The sequence below is a fragment of the Pistacia vera genome, unplaced genomic scaffold (genome assembly GCF_008641045.1).
Source record: "Pistacia vera cultivar Batoury unplaced genomic scaffold, PisVer_v2 Contig147, whole genome shotgun sequence".
Classification (NCBI taxonomy): domain Eukaryota; kingdom Viridiplantae; phylum Streptophyta; class Magnoliopsida; order Sapindales; family Anacardiaceae; genus Pistacia; species Pistacia vera.
Genome location: NW_022195543.1, coordinates 13,769 through 40,379, shown reverse-complemented (window position 1 = coordinate 40,379; position 26,611 = coordinate 13,769). Strand labels below are relative to the sequence as shown.

Here is a 26,611-nt window from a genome sequence, read left to right as displayed (position 1 = left end):
TTATTATTTACCATCGAGGACAGTCACAACATGGAACGAGATGAAAATTTTTTAGAAAGATATTTCCCAGCATCCAGAGCTGCCACCATCAGGAAAGAAATATGTGGGATAAGGCAATATAATGGAGAGACGTTGTATGAATATTGGGAGCGATTCAAGAAGCTATGTGCAAGCTGTCCTCACCACCAAATAAGTGATCAATTGCTAATTCAGTATCTCTATGAAGGATTGCTACCTATGGAAAGAAATATGATAGATACAGCAAGTGGAGGTGTGTTGGTGGATAAGACTCCTGAAGCTGCCAAACAGTTAATCTCAAACATGGTTGCCAATTCCCAACAGTTTGGTACAAGACATGATGCACCACCCAAAAGGGTGAATGAGGTAAGTACATCTTCCATTGAACAACAATCTTTGTGGATGCAGGATCTAGGTGATGATGCAGTCGGAGGGGCGTCGGCAAGCGAGGAGCAATAGCTACACTGTTTCCCCTGTTTTTTGTCTTTTTAAATGGCATTTTGTAAATAATGCTCTTTGTGTATAAAAGACTTATTACATATAATTAAAAAAAAAAAAAAGTTTTGGGCCCATTTTCTATTATTATTATGCATGCATTGTACTAGTTTACAGCAGTTGTTACATTATAGCAACTACAGACAAGTCTAACTTGCCCAGCTGAGTCGCATCAACCTTCACTGGAGGAACTGGATGAAGTACAAATTCACCACGATCATCTTGATGGAAAGACCCAAATTGGATCGAGATTGAGTCCTGAAATCAAAGAGCGACTGATTAATTTCCTGCAGTAGAATCGAGACTGTTTCGTTTGGTCCCATGTAGATATGATAAGGATCTGTCCTGATGTAATCACGCATCATCTCCAGGTCAACCCCAATTGTCACCCGATAAGGCACCCTAGAGCGAAACTGAGTGATCAACGAAGAAGTAGGAAAACTCCTAAATAATGGACTCATTCGGGAGGTCCACTACCTTGACTAGCTAGCTAACGTGGTGGTCATCCAAAAGAAGAATAGGAAGTGGTGAGTCTACATAGATTTTACAGACCTAAACATAGCATGCCTCAAGGACTGTTTCTCCCTGCCACACATTGATATGCTGGTTGAGGCTACAGCCGGTCACGAATTGCTTAGCTTCATGGACGCCTTCTCAAGGTATAATCAGATACTCATGCATTCGGATGACCAAGAGAAAACTTTATTCATCACAAAGAGGGGCACTTACTATTACAAAGTGATGCCGTTTGGACTCAAGAATGCTGGGGCTATCTATCAACGGCTCATTAATAAGATGTTCACATAACACCTAGGGACTACCATGGAAGTATATATCGACGACATGCTTGTCAAGTCACTAGTAGCAAGCAACACTTGGACTATCTCAATCAGGCCCTTGCAGTTCTAAGGAAGTACAACATGAAGCTCAATCCAGCCAAATGCTCATTTGTGGTCTCTTCTAGCAAGTTCCTTAGGTATATAGTGACTCAGTGTGGGATAGAGGCTAACCCTGATCAGATTCGAGCTGTTCTAAACATCCCCTCACCAACATGTATCAAAGATGTTTAGCGTCTCTCTAGAAGGGTGGTTGCACTAAGCAGATTCATCTCTCGGTCGATAGATAAGTGTCACCCTTTCTTTGTAGTCTTTCAAAAGTCAAAGCAGTTTGAATGGACCCCGACCTACGAAGAAGCTCTGTAGCAACTCAAAAGGTACTTGACTTCTCCACCTTTACTTTCTAAACCACTAACTGGGGAAAAATTGTATACATATTGGGAAGTATTCGAGTTGACGATTTCAGCCATCCTAATTAGAAAAGACAATGGGAAGCAACTACCAGTCTATTATGTAAGCAAGTCGTTCCTCGATGCCAAGACATGGTATATTCAATTAGAGAAGTTAGCTCTTGCATTCATTCTTGCCTCCAGAAAGCTTCCACCTTATTTTCAGTGTCATTCCATAATTGTGCTCACCACATATCCACTCAAGAACATTCTGCATAAGCCTGAGCTTTCGAGACAACTCACTCAATGGATGGTTGAGCTAAGTGAATTTGACATACTTCCTGAACCATTTCAAGTTGGTGCTATAATTGCAAAATTGCCAGAAACTTGGAAAAGGTTATAGGAAAAGGGTTATTCATAAAAGCGAAGTTTACTCTTTGGAAGAGATTAAGAAAAATCTTCTTATTGAGGAAGAATTGCGTACAGGAGGCAAGTCTAAGGAAACAAATTTTGGTCTTTCTAAGGCAAGGGTCAATATTGTGAACAATCCAACCATTTCAAAAGCAATAACCAGAAAAGAGGCAACTATCAAAAAGGGAATTTTCTTGGTCCCAAAAAGGATCAAGGAAAATTCAAGAATAACAAAAAAGGGGGCTATTTTGTTTGTGATGAACCTGGGCATTTTGCTAAAGATTGCAAGTTTAGGAAGAAACAAAACGAATAGGCGAAAACCAATGTCATAGAAGAGGATATCATCTCTACTATGAGTAAGGTTAATGTTGTTCAAGGAAAGATACAAGGCTGTGGTACGATACTTTTGCCACAGTCCATGTTTTTTATTACAGTTCTCTCTTCAAGACTTTTGATGAACTGGGAAGGGCACAAGAGATTCAAATGGGAAACAAAAATCATTCCAAGGTTCTTCGCAAAGGAAGCATTGATCTCTTTTTCACTTCTAGAAAAAAGATTACTCTGACTAATGTTTTGTATGTTTATGAATCAGAACCTAGTTAGTGGTGCTCTTTTAGGAAAACCTGGGATTAAGACTGTTTATGAATTTGGAAAACTGATTTTATCTAGGTCTGTTGCTTTTATGGGAAAGGGATATTTGTGCGATGGAATGGTAAAATTATGTACTATTGACAACGAATTTGTTGGCCTCTCATGTGTTTTGATATGCCAAAACTAACCAAAAAGTTGATTGATCACTAACCAAAACATGCTAAGGTATGACACAAGTCATAACCAATCCAAAACAGACTTGTCAGGTGGAATGAATGTGCATAAGCAAATTTTTCAAGTGGTGCGATCAAGGCACGACTATTCAGTATCAAATAAACTGCCCCAATGAACGTACCATCTTGCACGACATCGTTCCATGTAGTCGTGCAACATTTTACCATAATGTGTGACATCGCTCACTCATGCACGACCATCTTACATGACTGTTCCTCTCAAGACAAAAGTCAAAATATTTCAAATTCAGAATCCTTTGCACTTTTGAACGATTGTTCTCCGTGGTCGAACGACCGTTCCTATCTGTAGAGTTTTGTCTAAATTGCACGATGTCATTCCAAGAAAGTCGTGCATGCCTTTGGAAACTTAATGGATTTTGAAGAGCATTTATTCAGACCATTCTGCGTGGTGGAACGATCATTCCTTGCACGATCGTGTGGCATGGTGGAATGATCATTCCAAGAACTCTAGATCTAAGAAAAAAGTATCTGTTGTGTCAGGAACGTTCGTTTGCGATTATGGAACGATCGTTCCTCTGGGTTCTATAGACTTTTTCAAAGTTGCATTAAATAAAGCAACGACTCAAATTTGAAGGGATATAAAAACTCAACTTCTTTATACAAAAACTAGAGAAGAGTCATATCAAAAATAGAGAAAATTCACATATAATCCCTAGAGCTAAAAATCCAAATCAAATACTCTCACTTGCACTCATATTGTAAACCTTTGAGAGTGTCTTTGTTCTTATTGTGTGTATAAGCCTAAAGAGAAGAGACAATCATTCACAAAACACTTTGATTAAAACCTTGTAGGCGAAATCCTATACAACTAGGTCCAATAATGTAAATCTAGTGTGTATTGGTGAAATCCTGTAAATATATTGTATTGGCACAATCCAATTCTAGTAGAACTTCAAGGGGGTTGCCTTGAAGAAGTGGATGTAGGAGGCTTGTGGATATAGCTCTAAACCATTATAAATCATTGAGCATTTCTCTATCTATCTCTAAACTTATTTACAACTCTTGCACATACATTCATCGCTCACATTTATTACTTGTTTATCTTCATAACTTGACTTCATTTATTGTTCTCTATTGGGTTTCTTTATTGCTCATTAATATTGTCACTATTTGGTTGTTGAGTTTATTTATTGAACCTTGTTTTTTTTAAACTCATTGCTTGTGGTGATAGCTTTTATTTCGCCATAATTTTTATTAATTCCTATTCACCCCCTGTAGGAATATTAGCATATTTAGGGTTTCACATAATTAAATAAAAGTGCTTATGGTTCTGCTTATATGATTGATTCAAATTCTATTACTTTATGACATAGTAGACTTGCACATATAGGCATTAGTACAATTAAAAGAACTATAAAATGTGGTTTACTTTCTTGTGATACTAGTGGATTTGAAAAGTGTGAAATATGCATTAAATAAAAAAATGGTTAAGAAGCCTTTTCATTGTGTTGTTGAAAGATCTTCTTAATTATTAGATTTAATGCATAGTGATCTATGTGAATTAAATGATATTTTAACAAGAGGTGGTAAATGATATTTTATAACTTTTATTGATGATTGTTCTAGATATACTTACATTTATTTATTAAAACATAAGGATGAGGCCCTTAGTGCATTTAAATGTTATAAAGCAGAAGTTGAAAATCAATTAGATAAGAAATTAAAGTTCTTAGAAGTGATAGAAGGGGAGAATATTTCTCAAATGAATTATCTGATTTTTTTTTTTTTTTTTTTTTGGAAGAAAAATGAATTATTCATCAATGCTCAGCCTCATTTACACACCACAACAAAATGGTTTTGCTGAAAGGAAAAATAGGACTTTTCTTGAGATGATTAATGTTATGTTGTTAAATGTTAAACTATCTTTTAGTTTGTGGGGTGAACCTATTCTTACTACATGTCATATTCTCAATAGAATTTATTTGGAAAAGAATAAAATTTCTTCATATGAGTTATGGGACGGTAAAAAGCCCAACATTGGATATTTTAAAGTGTGGGGGTGCCTTGCTTATTGCAAGAGTATGGATCCTAAAAGGACTAAATTAGCTCCCAGAGCTATTAAGTGTGCTTTTGTTGGATATGCAACAAATAGAAAGACTTATAGATTATTAGACTTGGAGACTTATGTTATAATTGAATCTACAGAAGTAGAGTTCTTGGAGAATTTATTGCCTTGTGATCATTGATAAGAGTGTAATTTATATATTTTTATTCCTTCCATATTATGTTTTTTGTTATGTTTTATGCCTAGTTGAGTTGATTAGAGTTTATTTTGTAAGTTTGACATATTTGGATAGACTTTATGAAATAATTGAGAAAAGATTAGGAAATTCCAGATTTTTTGTTATTCTGACCAATGCTGCATTTTTCAGGTTTTCCATGGAGTCAGATTTCTCGATTGCAAAAGTGTTCTTCAGAAAAAGTAAAGTAGACGAATCAAGCCTTCCAGGAAGGTATTATGGGCAAGAATCTGAGTTCGTTTGGGCCCTCATTAGTTGTTGCAAAACCGGACCTGGAATCCTATTCACGGAATGATTTCCTGGCTGAGTATTGAGTCTTCGAATGGGCCTAACTGGAGCTTCAGATATCGAAAACAGGTGATTCAAAAGCCCAAATTCATCTACACATCTAGGACTACAAATTTTATGAAGTGACAAAGCCAGAAAAGTTCTTTTACATTGTGAGAATCCTGGTGCAAACTGGATTACGAATTCTGTTTTCCATATCTGATAAGGATTTGACAGTTTTGGAAGTCTATCGTTTAGGAAAGGTCTAGGAAAGTAATTTCCATTTTTCATGGGGCAAAATTAAGGAAAAAACACATTATTTATTTATGAGTTGTTAGGTTAAACGGGGAGAGAACATCAGTGGAGGTTTGTTTTTAGTTTTTTACTTTCTACGTCAATATGTGCGGTTGATCTTTCTTCTTCAGTTCAAGGGGATTTTGAAGCCTAAATTCATGTCATTGGTGTAACTTAACTTCAGTAATATTGTTCTTAATCTCGTTCTTATTGGAATTTTTTATGTTATTCTGTTTTAATTGTTTATGATTCTTGTTTGGGTGATTTAGTAATGGTCTGCTAAATTGTTTAATCGAAATTTTATCTGTTAGAATTAGGAATTGTGATACGTAATTGTCCTACTTCTATTCAATGAGTAACACATGATGAGAGATGATTACGGACAAGTTCTCAATCTATCACCTTGAATAACATAACCTAAGTTAAATAATCCGATCTTGTGTGATTGTTGCTTGGATTGATCAATTTTCCTGATTCTTAAGGCTGCCATTGAATTAAACTTAGAGAGCTTATTCTAGGTTGTTCAACGGTTAAGATCTAGTTGAAGAGCTTATTTGAGTAGTGACAATTAAGGGAAAATTCGGGTAACAGAGCTTGATGTTTTCTAAGGTCAGTAATTCCACAATAACGAGATAGAATAATGTTACGGTTAGTTCATGTCCAATGCATGTTTAGGTGGATCTTGAACCAAGAACTGGTTGTTTTTAATCTAATAATTTCTACCATTGGAGATTTATTCGTTTCACTTTAGATTGCATTGTCTACAACCCCTTTCATTTTTCTGTTGTCATGTTTACTGTTTAGGATTTTATTTTATTTTATTTTTCTGTTGTTTTCGTTGTGGTTATTGGTCAGAATATAGGATTTAATTGAAGCATTCCCTGTGGGATCGACCCTTGCTCACCCTATATGCAATTTAGTAGTAAGGTTATTAATTTGGAGCATTCGGCACGCTACCAAATTTTGGCGCCGTTGCCGAGGAATGTTCTTTGTCGATTTTTTATGTTTTATGTTCTATGTTCTTTTGTTATTTCATTTAATTAGTGTTTAGTTGTGTTTTTCATTTTGTTCAATTGTGATATTTAGGTTCTTGAAAAAAAAAAAAAATGAACAGTAGTACTATTCTTAGGAGAAATTTTGGTTGAATTAGGAGTGTTGTGAGTACTTGTTTCGAAGGAAACGAAATTTTGAGCAAGACTAGAAATTAATTTCTAGCCCTACCCTCTCGTCGTCAAATTCGATCATTTAATAGTGTTTTTGGCCAATTTTAGTTTCTATAAAAAAAATTTTATAATTTATTTCTTTTTTTTATTAGTTTTTATTTATTTAGGCTTAATTTGGTGATTTTAGTTGGTTTATGACTCGATCCAATCCTATAGGAGCATTGGAATTTGATCCAAAAATCAAACGTAGTTTACAGAAGTTGCGAAAAGAGGCACGTCAAGCAAATTCTTCATCTCCTGGTCTCAATATAGCCCTTGGTTCAGCATCCCACAGTTCATCCAGTGATCTAGATTCAGAAATAGAAGAAGAGATGGCCGCTGGCAAAACATTAAAGGAGTTGGCTGCCCCTGATTTTAATCAGCAGCCTTTGTGTATTCAGTACCCTACTTTAGATGTTGCTTTTGAACTTAAGTCCGGGCTAATTCACTTGTTGCCTACATTTCGTGGTCGTGTAGGTGAAGATCCAAATAAACATCTAAAAGAGTTCCACGTAGTCTGTTTAAGCATGAAACCGACAGGGGTGACAGAGGAGCAGATTAATGTAATGCTTTCTTTCTAGCTAGTATACTCGTAAAATAATCACTAAAACTCATTAAAAATATATATAAGAAAATACACATATATATACGAGTAATAAAGTATGGGCCCATATTTAATTTTTCTTTATATACAAATATTTACAAAATATTCTCAAAAATAGCAACTTGACAATGTAGCCCGACCCTTCCACTATGTGACATTCCGAGCGACCGCAACTTACCTATTACCTGCAAAACATTAAAAACAACGGAGTGAGCACTAATGGCTTAGTAAGTAAACCCACTATGCTACCCTTCTCTCTCTCCGTTGCTTAAAATTCTGAATTTTCTTTCTTTACATCACATTTCCTAATTATTCTCTATTCTTTCCCTATTCTTCTCTCTATTCTTTCTCTGTTCTTTCTCTATTCTTTCTCTGTTTTGCTTTCTGTTCTCTAAATTTTTCACTACCCATGATAATGAGCATGGTATTATGCATATTCATGATGCAAATGCACAAATGCATAAATTATGCATTTTCTTTTCTATTTTTCTTATTATGTTTTCTGTTTCTGTTTCTTTATTTCTTTCTTTCTTTTCTAGTCTTTCTTTCTATTGTTTTTCTTTCTTTTCTATTCTTTCTTTCTATTCTTGCCGATCAAACTTGGTTGAGGCATGGATTTGGAGCCTTGGCCGTATGAGTGAATTCTCTAATTTTGGGTACAGTCCTCAGCCACACACACGTCTAACGGATTGTACATTTCTTCTTTCTGAATTCTAAGGCCGCTCAATAAAGGCGGCATGCATGTGGGACTATGTCATTCACGGCTCCCCATCGCAACAACCTTCTCTTCTTTTTATCTTTTTTTACACTTCTTTAAGAAAAATTCTGATTTGAATATCTTTAATATTCTCATTTCTTTGTATTTTCTCTTTAACATATTTTAGGGCATTTTCATGCTCTTATGAATATGTATGCATGTAGATGGTTTCATGCTTATAATTTTTTCTAAATTCACATATTTAAATGCAATTATGCATTATGGAATGCAAACATGTCATTCTCTACCATCTACAAACACATCCCAAAGTAACACATAATCATATCATACATGCACTTCTCCTTGGCATTTCATCAAACAATTCATGTGCACAAATCAACACTAATTTGGCTACACTTCTATCTCTATTTTAGGCCACCAAAAATTTGGAATAAACTCCTCCATAATTAACACCAAATCTGCCCAAAATACACACTTCAAAATTTTCGCTTCAATTCTTACAAATCTCATCCAAATATTCATCAAATAACAACTACACCGACACAACTTCTCATGGATAGGTTCTAATCATTATTCAACATCAAATCCATCAACAATTCTACATATAACACATATATATGCATAAAGAAAGTTCTCTACACAACATAACTTAAATCATACTTAGGGTAGGATTTACTTACCTTTGATATGAGCAAATTCAACCCTTTAAGAATCTCTGTTGATCAAACTCTATTCCTCTTAAATCCTATGAGCATAAACCATCAAAATCAACACTTTAAAAACTAAAATTCACTTCTTAGTGCAAGGATCTTACCTATAGAAGCTTAAGATTGAAAATCCACTCAAAAACACCCAAAACCTTTGAATTTCCTTTGAAGAAGAATTGAAGAATTTGAGAGAATATGGAGGTGAAAGTGGCGTGCAAATGGGTAAGAGTGGCTAGGGTTTCACTCTTCAATTTGATATAACATAAAAATTATATATTAGTTTCCCATTTTGCCCTTGCACTTTCTTTAAAATTTCATCTATGTCCCTTAGTCAATTACCATAATGCCCTCATTTTTATTGCATTCTCCATGAAATTCTATCTCTTTTCACTCCCCACAAGTTCAACTAATTTTAAGTGAAAAGACTATTTTACCCTTAATGCAAGTTTAAGGCATTTTCTTCACATTTTCTCAAATTAACTTTAGCAAAAATCAACTAAAGGTATAAGAGCATAAATTAAATTACGTACCTCCATGTGGGCGTTACAATTAAGTTATGAGCTTTCCCTTTTTAATTGGGGGATGATGCAAAGGATTGACTCTATTATCTACCATCGAGGACAGTCACAACATGGAACGAGATGAAAAGGCTGTTTTTAGAAAGATATTTCCTAGCATCCAGAGCTGCCACCATTAGGAAAGAGATATGTGGTATAAGGCAATATAATGGAGAGACATTGTATGAACATTGGGAGCGATTCAAGAAGCTATGTTCAAGCTGTCCTCACCACCAGATAAGTGATCAATTGTTAATTCAGTATCTCTATGAAGGATTGCTGCCTATGGAAAGAAACATGATAGATGCAGCAAGTGGAGGCGCATTGGTGGATAAAAATCCTGAAGCTGCCAAACATTTAATCTCCAACATGGTTGCCAATTCCCAACAGTTTGGTATAAGACATGATGCATCACCCAAAAGGGTGAATGAGGTAAGTACATCTTCCATTGAACAACAACTATATGATCTTACCTCTCTTGTTAGACAATTGGCTGTAGGGAATGCACAACAGGAAAGCTTGTGGGATATGTTTGACAATGGGACACCAAACGGATATGTGCCCAACACTTCAAGAGGAAGGGGCTGTGCAGGTTAATGCAGCAGGAAAATTTCCTGGACCACCAAGGCAGTATGATCCTTACTCCAACACGTACAATCCAGGTTAGAGGGATCATCCGAATTTTAGTTATGAAGGAAATAGACAAGTAGGAGTTGGACAAAATTTCTTCCAGAATAGATAACAACAACAAGGTTTTCAACCGAAGCAACCTGCATCACAGAGTTCAAACTCATCCCTAGAAGATATAGTTAAGTCCTTTGCTTTGAATACCAAACAACTTCAACAAGATACAAGATCTAGTATTCAAAGTTTGGAGAATCAGATGGGTCAAATGGCAACTGCTATAAGTTGTTTAGAGGCTCAAGTTGTAGGGAAGTTGCCTTCTCAAATAGTGGTGAATCTAAAGGAAAATGTGAATGCAGTGACGCTACGAAGTGGCAAGAAAATGGAAGAACCAAAGCTAAACATTCCAAGTGTAGCGAAGGAAGCAGAAATTGAAGATGAAATTGAGAAAGAAGAGGCTACAACTGAATCAAAGGTAATTCCTAACCCTTCAATTCAACTTCAGTCTAATACCTTACCTTTTCCTAGCAGATTCGCGAAGTCAAAGAAAGAAGAGAAGGATAAAGAAATTTTGGAGATGTTTCGCAAGGTGGAAGTGAATATACCTCTATTGGATGCAATTAAGCAAGTGTCAAGGTATGCAAAATTTCTTAAGGAGCTATGCACCAATAAGCGGAAGTTGAATGGTGATGAGAAGATAATCATGGGAGAAAATGTGTCAGCAATTTTCCAAAGAAAACTTCCTCCTAAGTGCAAGGATCCAGGTATGTTTACAATTCCTTGTAAGATAGGTAACACCAGAATTGAGAGAGCTATGATAGATTTAGGAGCTTCAATTAATGTTATGCCGCGATCTTTTTATGCTTCATTAAATCTAGGTCCTGTGAAAGATACTGGTGTTATTATCCAATTGGTTGATCGCACTAATGCATACCCTGAAGGGGTAGTTAAAGATGTTCTTGTGCATGTCAATGAGTTAGTCTTTCCTACTGATTTCTATATTCTGGATATGGATGATTCTTTTTCTCCTGACCCTGCATCTATCTTACTGGGAAGACCATTCCTAAATACAGCTCGGACAAATATAGATGTTCATGATGGTACCCTCACGATGGAATTTGATGGTGAAGTAATTCGTTTTAATATTTTTGATGCCATGAAATACCCAATTGATGTTCAGTCTATTTTTGCTTTTGATGTTGTTGATTTTGTTGATTCCATAGCACAAGAGATCATTGAGCTAAATAATGAAGATGAGTTAGAGGTTGCCCTTACCAAAAATGTGGAATCAGAGGAGAAATGAGAGATAGAGCTCAGTGAAGAATTGAAGGAGACAGTGGCAACTTTACGTTCTTTAAAACTGATTCCAGAAAGGTATGGAGTTTCTTTTATAAAGCTGTCTAATTCTCACCATAAATTATTACTTTCTGTTTTGTAAGCCCCTACACTAGAGTTGAAGCCATACCGGCCCATTTGAAGTATGTGTACTTGGGAGAAAATGAGACACTGCCGGTAATTATGTCGAAGAAGTTAACACCCAAACAAGAATAGAAACTGATTCGAATGTTGTGGGAACATAAGGAAGCAATTGGCTGGACCATAGCTGACATTAAGGGGATTAGTCCTTCCATATGCATGCATTGAATTTTGCTTGAAGAAGGTGCCAAACCAACACGGGAAGCGCAACGTAGATTAAATACCCCAATGATGGATGTGGTGAAAAAAGAAATCCTAAAGCTTTTAGATGCTGGGGTAATTTATCCGATTTCAGACGGTAAGTGGGTAAGTCCAATGCAAGTGGTCCCTAAGAAATCTGGTGTTACAGTTGTGAAAAATCAAGACAATGAGTTGGTCCCTACACATGTTTAGACAGGCTAGCGTGTTTGCATTGATTACAGGAAGTTGAACTCAACAACTCGAAAAGATCATTTTCCATTTCCCTTTATTGATCAAATGCTTGAGAGGTTAGTTGGTCATATTTATTACTGTTTTCTTGATGGATTTTCAGGGTATAACCAGATTTTCATAGCACTGGAGGATCAAGAGAAGACGACATTCACATGTCCATTTGGTACTTTCGCCTATCGTCGAATGCCATTTGGTCTCTGCAATGCTCCAGCCACATTTCAGCGATGTATGGTAAGTATCTTTTCAGAATATGTCGAGTCAATTATAGAGGTTTTTATGGATGATTTTAGTGTCTATGGTGATTCATTTGATCAGTGCTTACATAACCTTACACTAATTCTAGACAGATGCATGGAAACTAACCTTATACTTAGCTAGGAAAAATGTCATTTTATGGTAGAGCAAGGTATAGTTTTGGGGCATATTGTTTCATCCAAGGGAATAGAGGTTGATAAGTCTAAGATAGATTTGGTTACAACTTTACCTTACCCCACCAGTCTGCGGAAAGTTCGATCTTTTCTTGGCCATGCAGGTTTCTATCGGAGATTTATCAAGGACTTTTCAAAAATCGCATTGCCCTTATGCAGATTGTTACAAAAAGATGTGGCTTTTTAGTTTGATGAGCAGTGCAAGGAGGCATTTGACAAGTTGAAAACATTGTTGACGACAGCACCGGTGATAGAACCACCTAATTGGGATCTACCTTTTGAAATTATGTGTGATGCAAGCAACTACGCATTAGGTGTTGTCTTGGGTCAAAGAGTTGGCAGAGCTTGTCACGCCATTTATTATGCATCCAAGACCTTGAATGGTGGCCAGCTCAATTATTCTACGACTGAAAAATAACTTTTATCTATTGTTTTTGCTTTAGAAAAATTTCGGTCATATTTGTTGGGTGCTAAAGTCATTGTCTTTTCTGATGATGCAGTTCTTAGGTGCTTGCTCACAAAGAAGGAGGCAAAACCAAGGCTAATTAGATGGATTCTTCTACTCCAGGAATTTGATTTGGAGATTAAAGATAAAAAAGGAGTAGAGAATGTTGTAGCAGACTACCTTAGCTGTTTGGTTTGTGACAAAGATGAGCTTCCTTTGAGAGAAACATTTCCGGATGAGCACTTGTTTTCCATTGAAATGGCGTCACCATGGTATGTAGATATTGTAAATTTTTTAGTTACCAACATGTTGCCAAAGGATTTGACTAGAGCTCAAAAGGACAAGATCAAGAGTGATGCTAAGTATTATGCCTGGGACGATCCATATCTATGGAAGCATTGTGCTAACCAAGTGATAAGAAGGACAATGGAGGCATTGCTTAAGAAATACCATGTCACACACAAGGTCTCTAGATCATACCACCCACAAACCAATGGCCAAGCTGAGGTGTCAAATAGAGAGATCAAGTCAATTTTGGAAAAGACAGTGAACCCAAACAGGAAGGATTGGTCTTTGAGATTAGATGATGCATTATGGGCATACATAACAGCATATAAGACACCTATTGGCATGTCCCCATATAGATTAGTGTTCGGTAAGTCGTGTCATCTTCCAGTAGAATTAGAGCACAAGGCCTATTGGGCAATCAAGCATTGCAATATGGAAATGAAGGAAGTTGGCGTTAATAGGAAGTTGCAATTGTAAGAACTTGAGGAGTTGAGGAATGATGCCTACGAGAGTTCACACATCTACAAAGCAAAGACTAAGGCCTTTCATGACAAGATGATCTCTAGGAAGAATTTTTTTGTTAGACAGAGAGTCCTTCTTTTTCATTCAAGGCTGAAGTTATTTCTGGGTAAGTTACGTTCTCGTTGGGTGGGACCTTTTATTGTGACTAATGTTTTTCGTCATGGTGCAGTAGAAATCCAAAGTTTGAAAACAAATAAGGTGTTTAAGGTCAATGGACATAGGCTTAAGCCTTACTATGAAGGGTTCCAAGTTTGCAATATAGAGGGGTGGGATTGGATGAGTCGATCATGAGTAGTGAAGACGACACAAAGAGTCGAGCTAACGACTTTAACCAAAGGCTTGCTTGGGAGGCAACCCAAGAATTCATATTTGTTTTTCTTTTCCTTCGAATTTAGTTTTTTTGTTGTTGTTTTATTTGTTTATTTGCCTATCTCTCATTTGGGTTTTACATTGGGGACAATGTAGTTTTAAGTGTGGGGAGAAGTTAGGCTTTAGTGTATGTTATGTTTTTTTTTTTTTAAAAAAAAAAAAAAAAAAAAAAAGGGGTTTTTGTTTTTAGGAAGGTTTATACTTTAAGTCATGTCTTTGAACGTCTAGTGATGCATGAAATAGTAACTTGACTTTGTTATTGAGCATAATCCTTGACTTAGGGTGTTAGCAATATTTCATAAAATAGAGTTAATTAGATTTGAACTTTGTAGTTTTGAAACAATATGTCTTGATAAGTTGTGCGAACTTGATGACGAAGCATGATTGAGGAGTGTATAACAACCCTTAAAAAAAAAGAAAAACTGTTTCTCTTATGCTAGTCCTAAATTTCGGTTTAGGTAAATAGGAAAAAAAAAAAAGAAAGGTATGTGATGGGTCGAGATGGAGCGTAAAACGCACTCACTCATAAACACAACCATGAAATGAGATGGAGCATAAAATGCACTCATTTTTTTCAAAACAGAAAAAAAAAATATATATATATATCTCTAGTTTGCTACCCAGTTTGTAGTAGTAAAGTTGAGAGGTGAGTTGTACATGAATTGGTTGTGATTAGTTTCCTTGTTTGCATTAACTGATTGAGAGTAATTGTGGAAAATGACGAAGAGAGATGAATGTCCTTAACTCTACTTTATTTTATTTTGTTGCTTCCTAAGTTAGGTATGAATATGCATGGATTAAATATTGTTGTTTATGCATCATGATGGTGTTCTTGATATGACTTGAGTGTAGTTTTTTTTAGTGTTTGAATTAGTTTGCCCGAGGACGTGCAAAAGCTAAGTGTGGGGGAATTTGATAAGAGTGTAATTTATATATTTTTATTCCTTCCACATTATGGTTTTTGTTATGTTTTATGCCTAGTTGAGTTGATTAAAGATTATTTTGTAAGTTTGGCATATTTGGATAGACTTTATGAAATAATTGAGAAAAGATTAGGAAATTCCAGATTTTTTGTTATTCTGAGCAGTGCTGCATTTTTCATGGAGTCAGATTTCTCGATTGCAAAAGTATTCTTCAGAAAAAGTAAAGTAGACGAATCAAGCCTTCCAGGAAGGTATTATGGGCGAGAATTCGAGTTTGTTTGGGCCCTCATTAGTTGTTGCAAAACCAGACCTGGAATCCTATTCGTGGAAGGATTTCCTGGCTGAGTATTGAGTCTTCGAATGGGCCTAACTAGAGATTCAGATATCGAAAGCAAGTGATTCAAAAGCCCAAATTCATCTACACATCCAGGACTACAACTTTTATGAAGTGACGAAGCCCAGAAAAGTTCTTTTACATTGTGAGAATCCTGGTGCAAACTGGATTACGAATTTTGTTTTCCATATTTGATAAGGATTTGACAGTTTTGGAAGTCTATCGTTTAGGAAAGGTCTAGGAAAGTAATTTTCGTTTTTCATGGGGCAGAATTAAGGAAAAAACACATTATTTATTTATGAGTTGTTAGGTTAAACGGGGAGAGAACAGTAGTGGAGGTTTGTTTTTAGTTTTTTACTTTCTACGTCAATATGTGTGGCTAATCTTTCTTCTTCAGTTCAAGGGGATTTTGAAGCCTGAATTCATGTCATTGGTGTAACTTAACTTCAATAATATTGTTCTTAATCTCGTTCTTATTGGAATTGTTTATGTTATTTTGTTTTAATTGTTTATGATTCTTGTTTGGGTGATTTAGTAATGGCCTACTAAATTGTTTAATCGGAATTTTATCTGTTAGAATTAGGAATTGTGATACGTAATTGTCCTATTTCTATTCAATGAGTAACACATGATGCGAGATGATTACGGACAAGTTCTCAATCTATCACCTTGAATAACATAACCTAAGTTAAATAATCCAATCTTGCATGATTGTTGCTTGGATTGATCAATTTTCCTAATTCTTAAGGTTGCCATTGAATTAAACTTAGAGAGCTTATTCTAGGTTGTTCAAGGGTTAGGATCTAGTTGAAGAGCTTATTTGAGTAGTGACAATTAAGGGAAAATTCAGGTAACAGAGCTTGCTGTTTCCTAGGGTCAATAATTCCACAATAACGAGATATAATAATGTTACGGTTAGTTCATGTTCAATGCATGTTTAGGTGGATCTTGAACCGAGAACTGGTTGTTTTTAATCTAATAATTTCTACCATTGGAGATTTATTCGTTTCACTTTAGATTGCATTGTCTACAACCCCTTTCATTTTTCTGTTGTCATGTTTACTGTTTAGGATTTTCTTTTCTTTTATTTTTGTTGTTTTCGTTGTGGTTATTGATCAGAATATAGGATTTAATCGAAACATTCCCCGTGGGATCGACCCTTGCTCGCCCTATATGCAATTTAGTGGTTAGGTTAGTAAGGTTATTAATTTGGAGCATTCGGCACGCTACCAATGATAAATCTCAAACTATTTCTAAAATTGGAAAATCTCAAGAAGAGATACCTCTAAAGGTTGTTGAGCAACCTCATGAACCTCGTAAAAGTCGAAGAGTTAGAAAACAAAAATAATTGGGATCTAATGAAATTGATTCTCAAAGAATTTCCTTTTGTTTAGTAGAAGGAAATAAAGAAAATGTGATTAGGAAAATTCCTATAATTCTCCAAATTGAAGATGATCCTAAGACTTATAAAGAAACAATGTCTTCTAGAGATTTTGCTTTTGGAAAAAGGCAATCAATGATGAAATTGATTCAATTATGTCTAACAATACTTGGGAAATTGTTGATTTACCGTTTGGTTCTGTAACACCCACATCAAGGTACGCAATTTTATTTATGCCCTAATACCCTTAGTTGGATTTCTTTGAAGTTACCTTAGACAAATGTGAAGAAAATTCCTTAAAACTTTATTAGGGGTAAAATGGTCTTTTCACTCATAATTAGTTGAAAAAGTGGGAAGTGAAAGGATGCAAAATAATGTGAAGAAGATAATAAAAAATGAGGGTATTTTGGTAATTGACTAAAGGATATAGATGGAATTTCATAGAAAGTACAAGGGCAAAATGGGAATATAATATACTCTACATAGTCATAAAAAATTCTAGTCCCAATTTGGGATAGTTATAAATAAGAATAAACTCTACATTGTAATAAGTCATAATTTTTCTAATTTCTGCCTTAAGGAAAGTTGCCTCTACATAGTAATAATTATCTATATATTACAAAAAAAATATGTTATGTAAAATTAAAGGTTTAAAATGAAATAAAATATTTATATTTAAAATTGTTTGGGACAATGACTTATGTTTTAGAGTTGTTATCACATCTTTTACCTTACGAGTACGTAATAGCTCGTTAGAATGGATACCTTCTTATTAAAGCCAAAATATTTTTAGTTTCTCAAGCATGTTTAGAGCTTCATGGCACAAGACTTTTTGTATTTCCATACTATTATCCTTAGGATTATTTCCTTTCTCTTCTTGTCTAATTGCAACAATGATTTCTCTTTTAGTTAAAGCATACACGATTTGTTGCTCATTTGGATAATCGAAGAAGACATTAATATTCATTTGATTAGTGTAGTGAAGTTGTCGAATCTAATCACTCAATTCTATAGTGACTCTTTTATTCTCCTCATCCACTTCATTTGTAACTTACAATTTATTGACATTAGTGGTCCTAATTTTGCAGCGCTTAAAACCATTGATAATTGTCTGTGGCTTCACATCAATTGACCATGCATCAACTGCATTTACAGTTCCATCGATGACACTTATTTTTGCTGGTTCTAAGAAACGATCTTTTATCCGTTTCAAAAGTAGGCAATCGAAGCGCTGAACTGAAATCCTAATATTACTAAAATATGAATTGAAATCTTAATAATGTACTACTAAAACATGAATTATAAAATAAGAAATCAAAACTATAATTTTTGTCACTACACCTCCATTAAGAGTGTGATTAAACTTTAAAATTTAAAATTCTTATGGTTCTTATATGACCTAGGTCCAAGAGGAAGAGACTTTTAGCAAAAAGAGGTGGTATCACACATTCAAGGTAAGTAAACCTAATTTTAGCCTTGATTTGAGCAAGGCTTGTGTAGTATGATTCTTGCATGTTTTTATGTGATTGTATGTGAGAATTTTTGGCTGTTTTTGATGTTGAATAATGTGTAATTTCCAGCCATGAGAAGTAGTGTATGGTTATGTAATGATTTGGTGAAGTTATGGAAGAATTAGTGTTGAAATTTTTGAAGTGTTGAGAATTGTTGAAAATGGCTAGGTTTGATGCTATAATAAGTGAGTTTTTGCTCAGATTTTGGTGGGTTTAGAGAGATGTGGAAGTGTAGCCAACTTAGTAGTTGTATGTGCATGTAATTGTTTGATGAAAATCCAAAGAGAAAATGCATGCATGAGTTGGCTAAACCCTAATGAAGAAAGGGTTAGAGAAAGGCAAGAATTGAAGTAGGAAGATTATGGTTGGGCTTAACCAAGTGTAAATGTTAGTATTCAAGAGTGCATATTGTTATGCCAAAATTTAATATATCACTTGGTCATGTTAGTTCCATGAGAGTAATGGCCCTTAGTGCTTGGTTCTAGTTACTTGAACCTTTACTACTTCTTGAAATGCACATGGAAGTGTTAGAGAAGAATTGCAAGTTAAAGTGTTACTTTGATATGGCAATTATGATAGTAGAGAATGGTAGAATATGTCATGACATACTATTATGCCATAATGAATTTTCAAGTTTGTGTATATGAACTTGGAAAGAACATCAAAGAATGGGTTTGATCATGCATCTATTGTGCATATGATTTATATATAGCCTTGATTTGGTAAATGAGAATAAGAAAGAACATGTTAGCAAAGAATGAGAAAGAAAGAAAAGAAAATGACTTGTAGTTTTCTTTTAAGCTAACATGCAAGTTTGTATATTTTCTCATTTACTAAAGAATGCAAGTGTAGAATTTCCATAGCTTGGAAATTCATGTTGATATGTGCATAGTATCTCTTTCTATTCTCTTTCTACAGCATGCTATGTTTAAGGTTGTTGCGATGGGGAACCTTTGAGTGTTAGAGATGCCCACATGCACGCCACCATCAGTGAGCGGCATCAGTAGAGATATACAGTATTTGTACAGCTCGTCAGTAGTGTATGTGGATGAGGACTGTACCTAGTAGAGCATACCTACATGCACGCCGCCATCAGTGAGCGGCCTCAGTAAAGAGATACAACATTGGTACGGTCCGTCAGTAGTGCATATAGATAAGGATTGTATCCAATATACACTCACACGGCCAGGGTTCCAAATCCATGCATCAACCTAGTTCAATCGACTAACCAGAATAGAAGAAAGAAAAGAAAGAGATACAACATAAGAGATAGATAACAGAAAAGAAAAGAAAGTTCCTTTCTTAGGAAAGTTTATTATTCTACATATGTATTATGCTACTTACATGATTCAGTATTTCTTATGTGCTCGACGATGTACAGTTTTATTCATTGTCTTTGCATGTTGATCAGTAGCAAATCATAGTATCAGAAAAGAATGCAGAATATCAGAAAAGAATAAAGAATATTATCAAAGATTAAAGTGAGAAAAGGAAAACCAGAACATGAGTAATGGAGGAAAAACAATAGTGCAGTTTGGTTTACTTACTGAGCAATTAGTGTTCACTCTGTTATTCTACTGTTTTGCAGGTACTTGATGATTTACGATCGGGTGGGACGTCAAGAAGTGGAGGAGTTTTGCGGCACTGTCCAAGACTACCTTGTACTATCAGTTATTTTGTGCACATGTTTATATGAAGTAAAATTAAAATTTTCAGATTTTACATTATATACCTCTATGTGTATATATATATATATATATATATATATATGTTTACAAAGTTATTTAGTGGATTTTATCATATATTTCTTAAAGAATTACTAGCTAGAGAGTATATTATAGGTTCTAAACTAATTAGCTGCAAATGGGTGTTTAGAAGGAAATATCATATTGATGGTACTCTTCAAACTTTTAAGGCTGGATTAGTAGCCAAAGAATTTAGACAAAAGGAAGGAATTGATTAATTTGATACATATGCACATCTAGCAAGAATAAATTCTATTAGACTTTTGTTTGCTTTAGTTTTAACCCATAATCTTTTATATTCATCAAATGGATGTTAAAACTGCATTCTTAAATGGTGGTATAAATGAGGAGGTCTACATGGAACAACCTGAGGGTTTTGTTCAACCTGGAAATTAATATAAAGTTTGTAAACTTGTTAAATATTTGTATGGTTTGAAGCAAGCTCATAAACAATGGCATGAAAAGTTTGACTCTGCTATTCTATCTAATGGTTTTAGACATAACAATGTTGATAAATGTTTATGTTCTAAAGTTTGTGATGACTACCACTATTGTTTGTCTTTATGTTGATGATATGTTGATTTTGAATGATGATATAAAAGGTGTAATAGAAACGAAGAAGTTTTTGTCCTCAACTTTCAAGATGAAAGATCTTGGACAAGTGATACCATCTTAGGTATTAAAGTGAAACAACATAGTGGGGCTTTTGCCTTAAGTCAATCTCATTATATTGAGAAGGTACTTAAGAAATTTAGTCATCTAAATGTCAAAGAGGCAAACACTCCATTTGATCCAAGTATAAAACTTGTTATGAATAATGGAAGAGCAGTGGCTTAACTTGAATATGCAAGTGCTATTGGTAGTCTAATGTATGTTGCCCAGTGTACGAGATTAGACATAGCATTTGTAGTTAGTAAACTTAGTAGGTTTACTAGCAATCCAAGTGTTGAACATTGTAAGGCTATTGGAAAAGTTCTTAGGTATCTCAAGAAAACCAAATAACTACGTTTCCAATATTCAAAATCCCTGTTGTACTTGAAGGATATACATATGTTAGTTGGATATCGTGTGTAGGAGATAATAAATCTACTATAGGTTAGGTGTTTACTTTGGTGGTGGTGTAGTTTCTTGGGGATCAAAGAAACAAACTTGTATTACATACTCAACCATGGAACCTGAGTTTATTACTTTAGCAGCAATAGGAAAAGAAGTTAAGTGGCTTAGGATCTTCTTTTAGAAATCTTATTTATTTTAGAGCATATGTTTGCTATATCATACATTGTGATAGCCAAGCCACTTTGGCTTGTGCATACAATGGTGTGTATAATGGAAAATCCAGATATATTAATCTTAGACATTAGTATGTGAAACAATTAATTTAAAGTGGAATTATTGTTATCTCATATGTGAGACAAGTGAAAACTTGCCTGATCCATTTACCAAACCTCTTTCTAGAGAATTGGTAAAATCTATATCTAGACTAATGGGGCTAAAGCTCTTGAACTAAGAGATCCACCAATGATGGCAACCCAACTTAATACTAAAAAATGACTAGTCTTAAGTTCAAAGGGTACAAACAAGTCATTGATAAGTGGAGAGTTTTCAGCACTAAATTAAACTTGTAAGGCCCTGTGTATATTAGATGATTAGTGCTAATTCTTATAATTGAGGGTTGAGTTCAAAATTCTTAATGAAGTTCAATATATGTGTTACAAGTATCTTAAAATGTAACAAAGATACGAGAAGAACTTCATCCATATGAACTTAGAGGTGGTGCCACCTCTCATGAGAGTTAAGACTTTCTCTTAAGAAAGTTCAAGAAAATGATGAGCACACTACCAAGTTTGAGTACTTTGACGTTTTACTTGGATGAAATGGGCGTGCTACTTGGTCGTGATATTGTGGGTGACTTGACTCTATTTTGGGCAGAAGTATGCACGATCATGTGGAACGTTGTCTTGTTGAGAAGAACGTGCATCTAGGTAACTTTGTGATACAAGGAACGGTCATTCCTTTATCATGCACGATCGTACCAACTGGGAAAGTGCATTTTTTTTTTTTTTTTTGTTATGACTTCTTATCATACCTTAGCATGCTTGTTAGAGAATCAATCAACTCTTTGGTTAGCTTTGGCACATCAAAACACATGTATATATATATATATAAAGAGAGAGAGAGAGAGTAATTCGCTAACCAAGACGTCATGATATTAATTTGTTAGGATCATGTATACATATTATTTGATCTAGGTTGTAAAATTTTATATCAGTCCAATGACATGAATCTCATGGTGATTAAGCGTGGTTATATAATGAGAGAATTAATAAATTTTACTTAATTAATTGATGGGGTTGTATAATTTAGTACGGGTTATTGTAATTTTACATGATGAAAGATAGTTGGATTAGTTTTTAGGGGAATTTTGTGAGTTTTTAGGGGGTTTTAGAGATTTTATGCAGGGGCTTTGATAATTTTACATATCCTCAAATAACATACTCAAACCTAGTGTGTGTCCAAGTTTAATTTATGCCCGGACCAAGCCAAACCTAGGCCGGGTTTTTTTACATCCCTAGCTATAGATCAATCCTCTTTCTCTATCTTGATATTGATTCAACATCATTATATAACAATCTAGAGCTATTTGTGTTAGTGTGTTGATAGAGTGAGAGGATGGGAGATAACTCCAATGCCAACACAAAAATAGAATAGTCATGAGGAAGAAAAACAAAGAAACCAAGGGTTGTTGATATATGGTTTACTAAAGAGAAGGAAAAGAAAGATAAGTGAGGAAAAGAAAGAGAAAAAATATTAATATAATAAAAATTGACTTTAATCTTGTGATCAAGTAATTATCCTCACCTTACTTGACATTTGTTGACTCAGGTAGTGTCGTTTTAACGTCAAGTTAATATTAGGGGTTTGTATATACTTCTGAAAAACAATAAGAGCATTTAGAATCTCCTTATCACTTTGGGTTAAGATTTGTCAACGTTTTGAATGGAAGTGTCACAATTTGGAAATGTTTGGATAGAAAGGTAAACTTTTAGAGTTTATGGTCTAAAGTGTTCTTTGCTCAAATCTAAAGGTCGAAACGAATTATACTCATTAAGAGTGTTAAACTGAAAGAAGTTAAAAAAGAGAAACAGAGTCTCTATCGGTTGTTATTGCAGAAGCAGAAATCAATCAGGAATGGAAGATAGTGACAAGGTGTAGTAGCCATTATCCAACTGGACTGCACACAACGGTTGGTAATTAGTTTGGTTAAAATACAAAGGACAACTTGCCTCGTTTTTATTATCTGCCAGTCAATTTGCTACATAAATTATTTAACATTATAATTGATCCTTGTCTTCCTCTTTTTCATCATCACCACCTAATAGTCAACCTCTATGGCTTTGCTCCTTTAAAGTTAAGGGGAAGGTACTACACTTCTAACACTTCCAAGATTTTTTTCTCCTCTGTCTTTGATATTTATATCATTGTTTGAAACATAGTATTACACAATTACAAGAACATAGAAAAGATACTTAGAAAAAAAAAAAAAAAAACGTTTTGATTAAAAATAACGTTGATAATTTTTTTTTCTAGATGGTTTAATAAAAGAAAAAATCTTATATTTTATAGTCAATATTGGAATGAATATTTGGCAAATGGATGTCAAAACTGTTTTCCTGAATGGAAATCTTGTATAACACAACCTAGTGGTTTCGTCCTTGAAGGACAAGTAGAAAATGTATGTAAATTTGATAGGCTATTCACAAGTGTACGAAATTGTGCAAGTAGTAAAACTCGAGTAAACGAGTATCGAATCCCAAGAAAACTACCTACCAAGTACCAAACTAGTCTATTTTATTTCTATTTGATGAAATAGAATTTTAAGAATGAATTAATGAAAAATAAAACAAACTAAAAAGTAAACAAAAGCATAATTGTATTAATACTTTGGTAAAAAGATCAATAAGACTAAACCTAGGACACAGATTTCATACCAATTTAATCTTATGCATTGACAATTATTGCTAACCTAATTAAGTTTATTCTAAAGGCCAAACTCCCTAATATTTCACTAACTTTCTCTCTAACAATTAGCGAATTAGCCCTTAAGAAACAATCCAAAATATCTCTAAAGTGGATTTAACAGCTAAGAGATCATTAAGTTCTATAGAATTTACTAGACAGAGCCTCGCAGATCGCAGTAATATATCTCTAGCGTTCACTCAATCTTTGGTTTTATTACCCTGGACTAATCAGGTTTCATCTATCGATCTCAACCCAACCCATAAAATCATTCCACTCCTGGGCCCCTAAGAATTGAAAGCATTACACACAATAATAAAACTTAGAATTAATACTCAATTAAAATTAACAACAATAAAGTCAACACATATTCATAAATTGAGCCACATGTTTAGCCCTAGAAAAGGAATTTAGTTCATAATTGCAGTAATAAAAATAACCACTGTATTAACAAACATGAGTTCAAGAAAGAAAATAGAAAAACTTCTCTAATTGGTGAACGAAAACTGCAAGAATTCTGATCCCCAAAATGGTAGCCGCTCTTTCACCTTCTCTAACCTCTCTCAAAACTAATTAAAGACCCTTATTTATAGTGCTAGGGTTTGGAGGTTAATTAGGAAAGAATTAAATGCCTTAAACCATTCAGATTTGGATTAGGAAAATACAATAACCCAAACAGACCCGTGATCCATTGTTGCGGCGATAGAAACGGTCACTACAGCAATCGTTCTTTCTATCCCATGAGTCTGTAATATTTAGAATCTGGCAAAGTCATCAACACAAACTTTGTAGATCTCTGAATAATCTTTCCAACTCCACAACAATCATAAAATTCTGATTTCGACAGCTCAAGGTATGATCAAAACATCGAAGCATGCTCATCTTGACAAATTTTCAGGTTTTACGTTTCATCTTCAACGCGTCATAACTTCCTCATTTCAATTCCAATTCTTGCACTGTTTATTCCTACTCGTCACAATATCCATTGACATCATTCTTCTTCATTCAAATGTCTTTTTTAACCAAAAAATACTCAAAATACACCCTGTGATCCCATAAAAGGTATTTATGAAGTTATTAACTCAAATTTCACAAATTAAACGCATTTTTCCACAAATAATCTAGTTGATTCACTAACAAAATATGTATTTTCAAGCTCTTATCAAAGTTGCAAAGGTTTATATATGAACTTAAACAAGCTTCAAGGAGCTGGAACATTCGTTTTGACGAAGTTGTTAATAAATTCGGTTTCATCAAAAACAAAGATGAGCCCTGTGTTTATAAGAAGTTTAGTGGGAGCGTAGTGGCATTCCTAGTATTGTATGTTGACGACATACTACTAATTGGGAATGATATACCAAACTTACACATGGTAAAGACTTGGTTATCTAAGTGCTTCTCCATGAAGGACTTAAGGGAAGCAGCATATATCCTTGGTATCAAGATCTATTGAGATAGATCACGAAGGTTATTTGGCCTAAGTCAAAGTACATACATTAGCAAGGTACTAAAAAGATTCAGTATGGAAGAATCCAAGAAATGATTCTCCCTATGTCAGACGGTGTTTATCTCGTGAAGGACATGTGTCCTAAAACACCCGAAGAGAGAGATAAGATGAATAGGATCTCATATGCATCCACTATTGGATCCATAATGTATGTCATGTTATGTACTCTCTTATGCATTAAGCATTTGTAGTAGATATCAATCGGATCCAGGTGAGCATCACTGGATAACAGTTAAGAACATTCTTAAGGACCTGAAAATGATTTAGGATATGTTCTTGGTTTGTGGAGGAGAAGATGAACTGAACTCTTTGTAACAAGATATAATGATGCCACTTTTCAAACTGACAAGGATGACTATCGATTGCAACCAAGTTTTGTCCTTTGTCTCAATGGAGTTGCAGTGGGCTGGAAGAGCTCTAAGTATAGTACTGTAGCTTATCTACAACATAGGCTGAGTACATTACATTATCAGATGCAACCAAGGAGGCGGTTTGGATAAAAAAAGTTCATTATTGAACTTGGTGTGGTTCCCAGCATTGTTGAACCAATAGAATTATTTTGTGACAACAATGGGGCCATTACTTAGGCTAAAGAACCACAGTATCATCAAATATCCAAACGCATACTGAGGCGATTCCACCTGATAAGAGAAATTGTTCAGAGAGGAGATATGCAAATAAGCAGAGTACCTACCAATGACAAAGAGCAGATCTGCTTACGAAAGCTCTGTCGTAGTCGAAGCATGATAAGCACCTAGCTTCATTTGGTGTAAGATACATGAATGAATGATTGGCTATAATGCAAGTAGGAGATTGTTAGAATAGGTGCCTTAAAGACAATCAAATATCATAAATTGACTCTATTTATTGTGTTATTCTATTAATAAAAGGCTTCATTTATAATGTATGTAATAATATATCTCCTTAGAGTGGTGAAACTGTGATGAGGCAATCAAACAGTTATAAGTCTTGATTGTGAGATCTCTATGAGCACATATGGTGACCATTCTAGAAACATCCATAGCC

The 26,611-nt window shown here is 34.7% G+C and overlaps 1 protein-coding gene and 1 non-coding gene across 2 annotated transcripts; one reads left to right on the top strand and one right to left on the bottom strand.

Annotated features, from left to right (window-relative positions):
- The first annotated feature begins 9,667 nt into the window (after window positions 1-9,667).
- LOC116124027 lies at window positions 9,668-11,510 on the top strand. Its single transcript, XM_031409744.1, has 6 exons — window positions 9,668-10,015; window positions 10,083-10,245; window positions 10,336-10,619; window positions 10,713-10,893; window positions 11,086-11,336; window positions 11,388-11,510. Exons 1-6 carry the CDS (start codon window positions 9,668-9,670, stop codon window positions 11,508-11,510), a joined length of 1,350 nt encoding a protein of 449 aa, XP_031265604.1.
- LOC116124083 lies at window positions 9,716-9,822 on the bottom strand. The gene has a single exon (XR_004127157.1). It is a non-coding gene; the product is annotated as a small nucleolar RNA R71 (small nucleolar RNA).
- Window positions 11,511-26,611: the final 15,101 nt, after the last annotated feature.

Coding starts and splice junctions, on each gene's coding strand:
- LOC116124027 (XM_031409744.1), top strand. CDS start 9,668: ATGAAAAGGCTGTTTTTAGAAAGATATTTCCTAGCATCCAGAGCTGCC. Junction 10,016..10,082: donor CACCCAAAAGGGTGAATGAG/GTAAGTACATCT, acceptor AATTGGCTGTAG/GGAATGCACAACAGGAAAGC. Junction 11,337..11,387: donor CGATGGAATTTGATGGTGAA/GTAATTCGTTTT, acceptor ATTGATGTTCAG/TCTATTTTTGCTTTTGATGT.